This window comes from Carassius carassius, chromosome 20, assembly GCF_963082965.1.
Source record: "Carassius carassius chromosome 20, fCarCar2.1, whole genome shotgun sequence".
In the NCBI taxonomy this organism is placed as follows: Eukaryota; Metazoa; Chordata; class Actinopteri; order Cypriniformes; family Cyprinidae; genus Carassius; species Carassius carassius.
Window position 1 is genome coordinate 2,286,827 of NC_081774.1, and position 15,809 is coordinate 2,302,635.

The window sequence follows — 15,809 nt, forward strand, 5'->3', positions numbered from 1 at the left end:
TGTTACTCTGCGGTTTTATTTTATTTTATATGGTTTAATTTGGCTCTTTTATTTTCTATAAAGCTGTATTCCATTCCATTGCTTTGTATATTATTTTTGAGTTATATTTTATACTATACAGTTCTATTTTGTACTATTTTATTCTATATGGTTCTATTTTTTTCTTTATGGTTTTATTATATTCTACTTTGGACTACTATTTTTAATTCTATTCAAGTATACACTATTGTTCAAAATAAAGGTTTTGACAGAATTTATTACTCAGCAAGGATGCATTCAGTTGATCAAAAGTGGCAGTAAAGATACTTATAATGTTACAAAATGTTTTTAATTTCAAATAAATAGCGCTTTAAAATTTTTTTTTTTTTAAAGAATATTGAAAATATATCACAGTTTCTACAAAACATGAAGCAGCACTACTGTTTTCAACACTGATAATAATAAGCATTTTTTCTTGAGCAGCAATGAAATTTCAGCATTGCATCACAGGAATAAAATACATTTTAAAATATATTCAAATAGAAAATAGTTATTTAAAATTGTAATAATATAAAAAAATGTAATGACTTAAAAAATTCTATATTCTATTCTGTTATAAATGCTTCTATTCTAGTTTCATTTTAGATGCCCATAGTTAATACAGTTCTACCACATCCTACAATGATGCTTAATAATATTCTTTTTTCTTATACTGTCCGTTTCTAAAAATGTAGCGTGACACATTTGCTAAAAAAATATTTATAACAAGGTTGAAACTGCAAAAACATTTGGATCCATAACCATACAATGAGAAGAAGCAAATGCGAAGCAGATATCAATATCATTCTGTGTACAGTTGCATCATGTTTTGAACTGTACTACTGTAGATGACCTCCACTTGGGCTGTTATCATGTAAATCTGTCCTCCAGGCCTGCTGGACTGAATGAGCTCAGCAAATGAGTTCGCTTCATTATAACAGAGTGTTGCCAGATTGGAACAAAAGCACTTTTACTGTAGTCTGAATGAGGCACAAGCCGACAATAAGAGCATTACACAAACACACACAATCATACATCACCTAGATAATTGCATATAGGAAACAGAGCAAACCCCACCCATCCACAACGAGTAGATCCGTTACGCCGCTAATCAATACTTATCACTGCACAGAGGCAAACAGAGCTTCGTGATGAATGAGACGTTTGGTTAACGATCAGGTCGAGATGATAAAGGTCAAATCTTTATGGTGAACTCTTATGATAGCAGAGCAGGAGGTGCACATGACATTTAACTACCAAAAAGGACACCTAGGTTGCATCTCCATTCTCGTACTATATGCCCCAAAACACTGAAAAAAGTACGCCAAAATTCAATTCCTATTACTGTGCTATTTTTGGGCTAGTATTACATACAAGCCCTTGTACTAGAAAGAGGAGAGGGAAGTGAAGCTGCCACAGCAGTCTTTAAATGCATTATACAAAATGAATACATTTAGCAGCATGCAAATGCAAATAGTATGTGACAATGGAATAGGTTTGTGATGCAATTTTACCACATTTGTGTAACATTACACTGATATTAGAACATACTACAAATGATGTACTTTCCTTCCACCAGCACAGTGCATAATATCAGTGTTCAGTGTTTCATGCTGCTATAGCAACTATGGATAAAAATACTATAACGTAAAGCATATACAGCCTCATTCTGTTTATTTTTTTCTAAAATGGCCACAAGACCAATATGACAAGATATGAGTACTCAATAAATAGTTGATGTTAATAATGCAATTAAGAATAAAAAATAAAAGGCGGTCACATGTTTCAATTTCTCCATGATTTTTAGTCACTGATGATAAAAAAAATTATAATTATAGCTGTCTTGGTGCTGAAACAGACTATATCCAGCATAGTTTTGTTTCACATCACATCTGATTGCCTGAGGAAAAGTATGTCAATGCAAACCAGAATTGTGCATCATTCAGAATTGAACTGAGAACAAACTTTTAATTGAATTCGAATTGAGGTCGCAAAAAGAATGCAGGACTGCAAGAAGGCAATTTAAAATTATTTAAAGGGAGTTTTAAAATATTCATAGAACTGTCATTGTTAACAAGAATGATACATAGACAGAGCGGTAGAAAGAAGGATAGAACAATAGGTAGAACCATATATCTATCTGTTCATTCTGCTTGTTTTTCATAAACAAGGCTGAGTGTCACACACAAATGTTAAAACACTGTCAGTGAGATGTTATTTTTGGGCACAGTGCAGGTGCTGATTGAGAAAATGTCATTTCCCAGCACAGTAGATCTGTATCGAGCTGCTAATTGACCCTTTGTTAATTACAAATAATTAGTTTAAGCTAATTCGATAGCGTCCTTTATTGGTGGTGTTCTGATAAGCTATTGACAGGAGCTTCCCTTCAGCTCTGGACTGCCAATATCAGTGACATCAGCCAGAGAAGATACTGTGTGAAGCGTTTGTGGCTAACTAAAGCTAAATCTGAGTGGCTGAAGAACTACTAGAGGGTACTGTGTGATCAACATTCTCTTATAGTCTTGTAGCATCAATAGTGAAAGTCATTTACACATCCTTGAAGGACAATATGGTAAGAATGCAAGACAGGAATGAGAGTAAGCAATGTAACAATTACAAAGGCCTTAGCAAGGAATACAAACAATGGTCAAAGCAGGAAAACAAGGGCCATTTAAAACTGAATTAAGAATGATTTCCCTAAACTTTTAACTGATTTTGAATTGAAGTAGCAAATAGGATTCACATTTTTATTTAAATTTGAATGTAAGGAAGTAAACTGAAAAAGCCAAGCCATGTTATGCCAATAAAAACGTTCAATGTTTTAAATACAAGGAGATAGAGTGACAGATAGAAGGATGGAATGGTAAAACAATAGAATGATAGAGTTATTACTAGAATGATAAAATGATAGAACAATAGAACATATAACATTATAACGACATAAAAACAACAATTTAACAATATAACGACAGACAGATAGATATAACTACATATAATGATATAACAACATGCAATGATATAATAACATATAACGATATAACGACATATAACGATATAATGATATAATGACATATAACGATATAATGATATAACAACCTATAACGATATAATGATATAATGACATATAACAATATAATGATATAACAACATATAATGACATATAAGGATATAACAATATAATAACAAATAGCGAAATGACAATATAATGACATATAACGATATAACGACATACAATAATAGAACAAAATATAACGACACATAACGATATAACATCATCTAACAATATAATGACATATAAGGATACAACAATATAATAACATATAACGATATGACAATATAATAACATGATATAACAACATATAACGATATAATGATATAACATCATATAACAATATAACGACATATAAGGATGTAACAATATAATAACATACAGCGATATGACAATATAATGACATATAATGATATAACGACATATAACGATATAACGACATATAACGATGTCAACATATAACAATATAATGATATAATGACATATAACGATATAACAACAAATAATGATATAACGATATAATGACGTATAATGATATAATGACATATAACGATATAACAACAAATAATGATATAATGATATAATGACATATAACGATATAACAACAAATAATGATATAATGATATAATGACGAATAATGATATAATGACAAATAACGATATAACAACAAATAATGATATAATGATATAATGACGAATAATGATATAATGACAAATAACGATATAACAACAAATAATGATATAATGACGTATAATGATTTAACAATAAAACAATATAATGATATAATGACACATAGCAATATATATATATTGTTAAAGTGACATATAACGGTATAACGATATAACGACATAAAACTATATAACAAAATAACGACATAACGATATAATGACATATAACAATATGTTGTTATGGAATAGCTCTTCATTTCCCAGAATGCATTACCTATGCTGAATTTCTTTAAATTAAAAATCAAACTCATGAAGTTTAACACATTTACTGTAGGTTGTTTTGGGTTAGTTCAAGACGGTTATAGCTAGCGATAGCCAGCCTAGTGGTCTCCACGTATGAAGAGCTCACTGCATGATCTGCACATAAGCTGCATTCAAACACCAGACAGTTTCTCTCACAAATGACTTTTGTTTTTTAGCTTACTCTTTCTCATATGTCCAGAGAATGAGACATCAAATCAGGGCACAAAAGATCTCTCTAAACCCTGGCACATTTGGCCTGTCAGAGCTCAGATTTGGAGAGTCATAAGCCGAGAAAGCTCTTTTGTTTGGGGCGCTAAAAGCATTTTGGTATTTTAGACACATCCCTCTATTTTCTGCTTCGGAGTGGGCGGCAGGCGGGGGATAAACACAGTTTATGACAGAGAAGAGTGAATTTGGCCTTGTGACAGTTTTTTTGTCCATCTGAACCATTACGAAAGATATGGCTGTTTGCTCTGAAAGATGGCGAGCTATAGCTCAAAATTAGATTTTTTTCCCTCATTCAACAGGAACGAAGCTTTTACTTCCTCCTGTGTGTATTGGTGTGTGCTCATGAATGGTGACAATAACCTAGTCAGTAGCTTTGTTCTCTACTGTCTATGGGGAATGATTTCCTAAACATATTCAGCAGTACAACTTTTTTCAACATTTCTTGAGCAGCAAATCAGCATTTTAAATTGATTTCTGAAGAATCACATGACAATGAAGACTGAAGTAATGATGATGAAAAATTCAGCTTTGAATCACAAAAATAAATTACATTTTGAAATATATTACAAAACAAAAGTTTTTCTAAATCATAATGTCTCACAATATTACTGTATTTTTTTTTACAAAATGCAGCCTTTCATCCTTTAAATTTCACTATTCTTTCCTATTATTGTGTGTGTATAAATGGTTATGTAGCTTAAATAATATGGTAAACAAGTTTACCATGTAGCTACTCATGTCAAGGTTAACTAAAAAGTGCAGTTCCATATATTACAAAAAAAAGTTTCCAGTATATTTTAATAAGGAAATTATTTATCTTTTGTAATGAAGTAACATGTTTTGCTATGGATTACCCCCCAACTCACCCCCCCCCCCCAAAAAAATCTGAATTAATCAGAATTTCGAGATACAAACTCATAATTGCAAGTTATAGAGACATAACTGTAGGATATAAACACGCAATTGAAAGAAAGTGTATATCTTGTAATTCAGACTTTCTCTAGCAATGGCATATTTATATCTTACAATTCAGTTTTTTTTTTTTTTTTTTGCTATTGCAAGCTTAAATGCCGCAATGTAACTTGCGACTGCAAGAAAAAAAGTCAGAATTGTGATTATTTTTAATTCATTAGTGGAAACAGGCTTCCATAGAAAAACATAATTATACATAATAAATAAATATTATGACCTACTTTTCAACATCCATCCAATCCCCATGGATAGAATCAAGTCCCACCCTACATTTCATTATTATCACAATGTTCTGTTTCACTCACAAGACACACACACACACACACACACACACACATTACAGATGCAAATGCACAATGCCAAGACGTGTCAGTGAGACCGAGATCTTCGTCTTGTGTCAGCCCAGAAATGTTACATCACATAGAAAATATACCATGCTTATTAAAATGACAGCTCCTCTCTGTTTGTGGTCATGCATTTTAACATATGCGGATACACGTCTGTATGCCTGCGACCTCCTGACAAACACACAGAAAAGCTTCAAAAACAGAGATAGAGAGAGAAAGAACGCTGGCAAAGTCTCTTTACTGTTTTATTGATTAGGTGTTCATTTAAAAAAAGCAGGCTGAGCACGGGACCCCTGCGCCCCCACCTCCCACCCCTCGTCACAGTGGCAGATCGAATGACTGTTTCATTTACAGTCTTATGCTAATGCACTTGGCAGGAGAAGAAGGAGGTCCGTGCGCACATCTGCACTCAATAACCCAATCACTTTAACCAGAATTAATACCCACAACAGACAGAGAGACTAACAGCAGAGAGAAACTCTGAAGAGAGTGACAGAAACGCCTTAAGAAACAGTCACAATGCAAAAACAATCAGTATTATGTAGTTCTACAGTAAAAATTGAAAACATTGTTGCATGTTTGTACCACAGATGCTGTGAATCAGAGGTAAAATATTATATAAATACTGTACAGTTTCATGCACAGACCGATCGTTTTGTGTCTTTACACATCAATGTATCATCACGAGCTGCAGGGATTCATTTGGTTTTGTTTGTATATGTTTTTTTTTTGACTCTCAAAGCCATGGTTCCCATTCACTTCCATTATATGACTGACAGACTGCAACGGTTTGAGTTAAAAATCTTTGTTTGTGTTCTACTGAAGAAACAAAGTCACCTACATCTTGGATGCCCTGGGGGTAAGCAGATTTTTGGATGAACTATCCCTTTAAGCACTTAATGTTTGATTTTCTGCAGTGCAGATGGAACAGAAATGGATACAGAATGGATCTCAAGATAAGTTTTTAATACTAATGTTTGATGCAAGCTAAATATTACAAATATAATATACAAATATTACAGTTGCATACATAAGCATTAATATGCTTAATATGCAACTCCTGCTTCCTATAATTGGACTTTAATTGTTAAATTACATATTACAAAGCACAGCAAATCAAACTATTTACAACTTGATACAGCATCTTGCATGGTGTGAGACACTGAAAATAAACAAGATTCAATGCCTACACAAACCAAAGACGTTCATCTGACATTATACATTTGTTTACAATAAAACCTCTGACTATAAAGTGCATATCCTTATGTCTTTAAATTCAATTGCAGCCCCTAAACTTTCTTATATCCTCTCCTGCTACCATGTCAATAAAAAGCACCAAAACCTTAACCATTAAATGAATCAAATCGATTAAAAAGCACAGACCCTGAAATGTAGACCCCCAAACAGAGTAAAAACAGCAGTCAAAGCTAATATCACCAGCACACAACGGCCGGATCAGAGAGAGAAAATAAATGAGTTTAGAGCAATAGAGTGAGGTAGAAATGAAATCTCTTTACCTCCTCGACTCTCGCTGTCAGCTGGCTTCACCTGAATAGGCCGTGTCATCTGCGGGAGAGAAAGAGAGAGAGGAAGAGAAAAAGGTTAATGTGGAGGTGTAAGACAGAGACAGCCAGAGGAGCAGGTTAGGAGCACGTCGTCTTGCTCTCGGATTCACAGCTGTCAGAGCCACTGAAGCTCAGAGACGTCAACTCCCAGAAGCCCACGGGCCACTGGAAACCGCATACACACACACTTACATGAGTCATTTCAACATCAGGCTCATATCGTGACTTCAGTACAGCTGCTGTGGTTTGAGTTAGATTGAGGTGTTGGACAAAATCAGACGAGAACTAAAGAAAAGAAAAATTACAAATGAACGAAAAAACTAAATGAAATCGGATCTCATCATGAGATAACAGAAATCCAGTTGAGATGTCAACAGTATCTCAAGCTGCACTATGAGTTGCATTAAGTCAGCGGCAAAGTCAGAGCTGCACAATTTTGGGATGTGTTTGGATTTGTTTATTTGTAAAGTATGGCAAAATATGTGACTATATATCAATGTGGCAAAATACTAATTAGAATACTAATACAAATACAAATACTAATATAAATACCATCAATATTTTGGTAGAAAACTGCAAGAAATGTATCTTATTATTATTATGAAAAATATGAAACTAAAGATTACAACTGATGTATTGTATTGTAAAATAAAAAGCAGCATTTATGAAAAAAATTATATTATTCCACAGTACAAATGTAAAATTACAATATAAATGTTTATGGTTGTCTTCATTTTTTATTTTGGTGGAAAATCACAGGGACCCCTTAAAGCTTATAAGTTTATAGTTCCAGTTTATAAGTGCTTCTCACTACAAGTCTGAGAAGATGCTTGGCGCATGTAAAAGCATGATATAATGACTCAAAGTCAGAATGCATGCAGAGATTTGTCACGGTTGGTAAACCGTGTTGCTGAAGTCTGTGTGTTACGCGTCAGCACTGATTAGTTTGTGGGCGTCTCCGCTAATTGTCATCAGCAACAGCTGTCACTCATTACTCATCCCTATATATTGGCTTGTCTAGCGTCTTGTGTTCACGAGAGCATTGTTTCATGTTTGTAACCTATGCCTTGCTTTCTTGTGTGTTTCTGCGTTGGATGTCCGTGTCTCCCCGGAACCCCATCCACTCTACGCAACCCACCACCAAGCAACACCACTTACCTTCGGCTCTTCCCCGCAGTTCCTGTGTCACCCTCTCCTGCTGCCAACTCACCTCCACCTTCCGGATTCATCATTCCTCACCACCATCTTGGACTGTGCATTCCTCCCAGCGTTATTTGTGTCTCAGTTTTGTATTGTCTCATTGTCTTCATTAAATCTCATTAATGCTTCCTGCCACTCCTTCACCCAGTCGTTACAAGATTAATTTTGTGTGAAACAATGTCCATAGGAATATGAAGAGGAACAAAGTTTATACTTCAATAAAACGTAACTGTGATTCAAAAAGAGACACCACTGAGCAATCTGAGGTCAGGCAAGGTCTGTAGCATCTGTTTAACCCTGCTTTGTTCCATCACTCCATCTCTGCATTTACTATTTGCTTCTTAATTTCTATCTAAACTTCTCTCTTTTCATTGCATTTTCTCTTCTTTACAGTTCATGCTTAAAGTTGGATGTTTCTGAATTAGGTTAGATGTTTTTTCCCAGAGCACAGAGGCACAAATTCATTGTGCCTTTCATGAATCCAAAGCGTGTGCTGTGATGCACAGAAAAGCCCAAACACACACACATTTGCATTTGTTTAGTGTCTGATGTGAAGAGGAAGACGAGCGTGTGAAGACGATAGAGAGACAGACAATCTTACACATCTAATAAGTCAACACTGAGGTTGTTTTGTGTGGAGCAGCTTTAAAATCTGTAATCTGATAAGAAGAATGAAAGCTGATCAGATCACGACAGCGTTCTGCATCCTGTACGTGACTCTGCCCTCGACAACAGGAAATCACAGCACCTCCTCCAAATCAAAGCGGACAGGCCACGGACAAGGAGTGCTGTATATTAAACAACTGAGACTGAATGACAGAAACACAGAAATATAAGTTAAACTTCAGTGCATATTTCATCCAGTGATGCAATGGTTTGTGCCACTGAATCAAAAATAAAAAAGTAATTGCAACTTTTTATATATCTTATAATTCTGACTTCTTTTTTTATTTATTTCTGGAGCATTTAAGTCTAGAAAATCATAATAATAATATACTATCAAGCAATGACCCAGAACACCCCGGCAACCAGCTAGCAACCGCCTAGCAACCCTAACCCCATAGCAATGTGACAAAAACACTCAAAACAGCAGAGCAACCGTGTGGCAAGCACACAAAACACACCAATGACCACGCTCTAACAATGGCCCAGAACACCAAAACACCTTAGCAACAACCTTAAATATGCTAGTGACCATCTAGTGACACCCTAGCAACCAACCAGCACATCAAAACACCTTAGCAACTGCACAAAATTCACTAGCAATCACCTAGAACCCTAACCACATAACAATGTGCCCAAAAACTCAAAACAGCTGATGTGGCAACCTCCCAAAACACACTGGTGACCACCTAGTGTTGCCCTAGCAACCACCCAGATCACCAAATTGCCTTAGTGACCACCTAGTGGCGCCCTAGTAACTGTGCAGAACATCAGAACACTTTTGCAAACACCTAAAAGCCCTAGTGATGTCATAACAACCACTCAGAACATCAAAACCCCTTAGCAACCCCTGTGGCAATTCCTCAAAACACATAACAACCTCCTAACAACCACCCTAAACAGTGAAAAACATAGCAACATCTTGGCAACCACACGCAAAAAAAAAAAATTCTTATTAAATATAAATATTTTGTTTTGAATTTACAACTAATTGAGATAATGAAGGGATACGTGAAAAATGGACATTGCGTTGTTTTCATATGAATTATCGCAGAATATTTGTTTTCGGCAGCACTTGTTTAGTTTAAAAGTAGACATGTCAAGCTTTCAAGTTCAGTTCATTTTAATGACGCGTGTCTAAATGAAAATCAGCGCAGACAAAGGCTGCAGACAGCACACCTTGTTTGTTATCTTTATTTCATAAATGCACAAAGTTTTGTTGTTATTATGTCTGTATACAAAAAAAAGTAGAACCTTTACAGATGCGATTGATGTACTGCTCTTATCTGTATGATCAAAAAAAGTGTAATTTAAGTTCTTTTCGGGATATTAGGGGAAAATTAGGGGCATTTACGCATGAATCGACTCCAGAGGGTTAAAAGAGCAATTCATTTTATTAAACATCACAATTACAAAAAAACATAAGAACAATAAACATTTACCCTAGAATGCATAAAAAATATTTTTATTCAACATTAGATGAAAAAAAAAGAGAAGCAATAGCAATTCTTGACAGGGAATGGCAAATAAAACAAGGGAGGGAAGAAGAGAACAGGAGCGAGCAGAAGTGCTACAGTGAGAGAAATGAAGATGTACAGAGAGACGGGTACAGCAGGTGAGCTGTGTGGTTGCCCGTGGCGACACCGCTGTGGCAACGGTGATAAAAGACTCTCCTGTATGGAGTTGTCACGGTGACGGCACACAGGGGGCTCAGTTGCAACAGGAAGCGGGGGGTGAGACGGGCCACAGCCGCAACAGGAAGTCAACATCAGTGCTAATGGGGACCTATCACTCACCTAGGTGGCGAGCCATACAGGAGCTATACACAATAAAAACACAACACCACTCTGCACGCCTATGCACATTTGGATTCTCACAAAGCGTTTTTTTTTAGGATTGCTCTCGCTTTATGTAGCCTTCAAAATAAATTATGTGCCACGCTCGCCAACGGGAGGTGAATTGCGAAAATTGGGCCGTTTTTCCTTTCCATTTGCAACATACAGCGTGGGTCGTGGTGTCAATAGCAACATCATATATTATGCAGGCTACACATGCTTGTCGGAAGGTCTTACTTCCCACTTCTGAAGATGCAATCAGGAATCCATCTCATTCAAGTGCTTTGTGCACGCTACACGTCTACTATGCATGCAATCTATGTACACACTGCAGCTAAATTTGGTTGCCAGTTTACCTTTTAGTGCTTAATCTTGTTCTGTACACACACAGTTCAGTTACTTACGGGAGTGACAACTGCATTCTACAACTGAATTTAGGTAGCAAAAACTGCATTTGCAGAAATTCTTCGCAGTTTGCACCGAATCGAACGGAACAACTAAGTGTTAATGATGTATTTGAACGTGTATCATGTACGTGGTGGTACAAAAAAATTACAGAGAAGGAGGTGCTTCTTGACTCGTTAGATATTGCTATAAAAAACAGCAAATAAGAACAAGCATGTAATAAACTTTATAAATTAAACTAAAACTGTATTACATCTCCATAAAACTGATCACATTATGAGCCAAGCCGAACCTAAACAACAAACTAATTAAAAGCATACTGTATGTGGCCATTGTGAAGTTTAGGGAAAGTTTTAGGTGTGACAACTGCATTTAAATCCCCTAAATTATTGTTTTGTCTGTTTAAAAACCTGTGATGACTGACACAGCAACGTTTTGCCTGGTAACAGCTATTTTTGACCAATGTAATATTACTGCAACCAAATATTTATTATGTTTGAAGACTTTAACTAAGCCACCGTTAACAAAGCTGGCATTTTTGTTTACGTTTGGAAGGTTGCTTAGCCGCAGAGCTGCCAGGTCTACGAAACAAAACGCAACAAAACGTGACAAGACAAGTTCGAAAACGCGATTCCCAGGGGGTAGGGTTTTTTGATTAAATCTGCAGACTTAAAAAAAACAGTGGCAACATTCTGTGGAAAAATTGTGGACTATGTAACACTGCTTTTGAATTTTTTTTTTATTGTTTTTTTTATCTATGATATGAAACTCTGAAGTAAAGTAGTTAAAATAATACCATGGTACCATGTACAAAAACATTGCAATATTATGGTATTTTTTGAAAGAAGAGGGTTTAATTGTTGTAAACATTGTTCCTCAGTAGAATAACATTTCAAAGAAATGCTCAATAAACCACAGACTGTCCAAAAAGAAACAGCTTTGATGAGCGTGAAATGGATCAACCTCAGACAATATCACAGAACCGAATCACACGAGGGACAGATTTTAACCCCACACTGCCAGACATCACATCTTCGATTCATATCGATTCTCAATATATATTACAACAACATTATCTTCAACATACAGACTGTTACCACCAAACTGCTCCCATGTGAAGCGACTCAGACGAACATGAGGCTGTCAGCACTCAAATATGCTTTATGATGCTCATTTTAAAATAATAACTGTCATAAATGTGTTGTCATAAAGACAAACGATCACACACACACACACACATGGTATAGTAAACACATACATCTGGATGCATGCAGTGTTTATTCTCATGTTTTACTGTACTTAAAGCTGTCCTGTATAACTGATGACTGCTGCAGATTTCTGGGCAAAAACACTGATGCCACATTATTTATACGGGGCTTCCACTTTATGGAATTCCTGTTTACTAATGGTTTTCCTGTGAATTACACACATCAAAACAAACATAGCTTAGACGGCTAATAAGTTAGTAACTGAATCTTTTAAATATATATATTATTACTGGAAAATATGCATCAACAGTAGGAAAACTTGTTTCTTTTTTCTGACAATTCTGAATTTAAACCTCTCAATTAATTTATTTTTTCCATCTTGCTTTTAAACAACATACATAAGAAATATGAGTTTCTACTTTTTATATATATATTTTCTAGTTTATATATATATATATATATATATATATATATATATATATACTAATTTCTCAGCATGGTTTAAATGCATTTGCTCTATATTTAGTATCATTAATTTATTCACTAATTTATAATGAATCACATTTGGATAGAAACTGAGTTAGTGAACAGTAAAAGAGCTGAACATATCAAAATACTGATGTAAAAAAATACATATCCAAAAAATAATGAACCAATCATCAGTAAAAAAACAACCCATCTTCGACTATTTAATGAGATGTAACATATACTGTAGACACACACACTTCCATGTGCACATACACACTCTCATGTGAGGATACACAGGTGGGAGTGGATTGTGGGTCACGGTGCAGGCCGCTCATCATCTGAAGATGTCCTGCGAGCGGTGACCCCTCACGGCTGTGAGGAAACCATTCATTTTAATGTCTCCAGAGTGCACCAATAACCTATTAGCATTTCACTGCTGCACACAAACAGGGCAGTGTTATGCAGAAGGATGCTAACACAGACTAGGAGAAAAATATGAAGCAGCAGGACTGCTTTCAACATTGATGATAATAATAAATATTTCTTGAGCAGCAAATCAGCATATTAGAATGATTTCTAAAGGATCATGTGACGGAGTAATGATGGTGAAAATGCAGCTTTAATCACAGTAATAAACTACATTTTAAAATATGTTTAAGTAGACAAAACAGTTTTAAATTGCAATAATATTTTACAATATCACATATTTTTTTATCAAATAAAAAGTCTTGCTGAGCATAAGATAATTCTTTTAAAAAATGTAAATCTTACTGACCCCAAACTTTTGATGTGAAATGTGTAGGCCTATATGGAAACATTGTGGAAGAGGAAAATTTGGCAACAGACTCAAGAGGGCATTGAGCAGTGAGGTTCATTATCTTGTTATTTAGAGAGTAAAATGAAAAGCGTCTCACCATCTGTCACGTAATCATTTACACGTAAGCTGAATATTCCACATAAACATACAACAGAGCTGCAGCAGATTATCTCACCTCAAGACACACATGACATAACTTAAAAAACACACTAATATATACAGTAAGTGTCTGAAAAACCTGACAATGTCTGACAGTAAACCTCCCAATCCCAGCATTCACTGCTGATCCCTAAAGGAATATTCAACTTTATCTTAAAGCCTGCAGACAGCATCTGCGGTCTCCTGTCGACCACAGACAATAAAGAGAAACGCATTTACAGCAATGCATTTACAATGGAAATCAAGCAGGCAAGCAGACGGAGGGTTTACAAGCCGAAGTGTAAAGCTTGTAGATTTGTTAATGAATTCTTCAATTAAACTGTTTGTTATTTGAGCTGTAAAGTTAAACAGTTCACCCAAAAATTTGCTGATAATGTACTCACCCTCAGGGGATCCAAGACATACAGTAGATAAGTTTGTTTCTTAATTGGAAAAGATTTTGAAAAAAGCTTTGCATCACTTGATCGCCAACGAATCCTCTGCAGTGAATGGGTGCCAACAGAATGAGAGTCCAAGCAGCTGATAAAAACATCACAATAATCCACAGGTAATCCACTCCAATCCAGCCCATCAATTAATGTCTTGTGAAGTAAAAAACTGCAAGTTTGTAAGAATCGAATCCATCATTAAGATTTTTTACTTCAAGAGTCTTCTATCCATAATATTGCTTTCTACAGTGAGTAAATTAAAGTAATCTGGACTGAATAAGGAGAGAAATATGCACAGCCAAAACAGTTCTAAATAAAATTGTTGTGAATTTTAATGTGAGAGGACAACTTGAGGAAGCATTATTTTGGCCAAAAGCGATGGTTTAAAGTTAAAACATCTTAATGATGGATTTAATTTTTACAAACACACAGCTCTTCACTTCACAAGACATTAACTGATGGGCTGAAGTGGTGTGGATTTTTGTGATACTTTTATCAGCTGTTTGGACTCTCATCCTGACGGTACCCATTCAATGAAGAGGAACCATTTGTGAGCAGGTGATGGAATGCTACATTAGCATCACGTAAACTCAAAACGTGTTGTGCATAACCAAAATAAAAGCAAGATTTTAGAACAAGACATGAGGACGGTTAAATAATGACAGCATTTTCATTTTTTGGTGGACTACAGCTTTAAGCCGCTCATCCGAAGCACTGCGTCCCCCTCACTCAGCGGTCATGAATACAGCGGATCAATGCAGGGGTCTCGGCTTCAAAAGGTCAGCCATTCAATCGCACCTGCCTTTGTGTGGCCTCCAGCCCCTGGTTGTAGCGCACAGTGCCGCTAAGTGGAATTAATGGACGTATTGATTGCATTCCCCACAACTCAAGATTGAACGAGTTGAGACGGGCTCTCTGTGAGCCGGTGGCCACTGAAAGACGTCCAAGACCTCAAACTCACACAGTGAAAAGACTTTATTTAGATAACACTGCAGCACCATTGATTAAAGGAGATGCTTTGAAGCAAAGGCGAGGCTGTTGTGTGGGTTAGTGAAGGACTGAGGCGTGACGCAAAAAATAGAGCTCATCTGAAATCATGAGAGTCTCGCTATAAAACAGAGCTTGATCGCATTTCATCAGGGACTTTTTCTTTATTATTGATCATTAGAAGCAAGGTGCCGTGTCTTGCCAAATCGTTTTCGCACTCATCAAATCATAGCACCCTCTCTGAATTGCTGTTTGTAATGGCTGCTCAAAAAACCCTTGATTGTATTTTAATTTTTATATATCTGTATAATTGAAGGTTGTCCCTGGCAAATGAATTCCTCCGTAGCTATCATGCTAGTTTCAAGTCTCTTGCATCACTCTCGTTCTTCTCAAATAATACAATAATTTACACTCAAATCAATATTTCATCTCTGTGTTTTTAATTATTTGGTGAGTAGCAGCTTGGTGTCTGCATCCTCATCATCTTGT

At 35.7% G+C, this 15,809-nt stretch overlaps 1 protein-coding gene across 1 annotated transcript in view; it reads right to left on the minus strand.

Moving 5' to 3' along the window:
* LOC132096017 (CUGBP Elav-like family member 5) overlaps positions 1-15,809 on the minus strand; it is a 162,550-nt gene that overhangs the window by 76,218 nt on the left and 70,523 nt on the right. Inside the window, exon 3 of the mRNA XM_059501129.1 lies at positions 7,103-7,151. Coding sequence (XP_059357112.1) covers positions 7,103-7,151 — 49 coding nt within the window. The remainder of the gene's footprint in view (positions 1-7,102; positions 7,152-15,809) is intronic.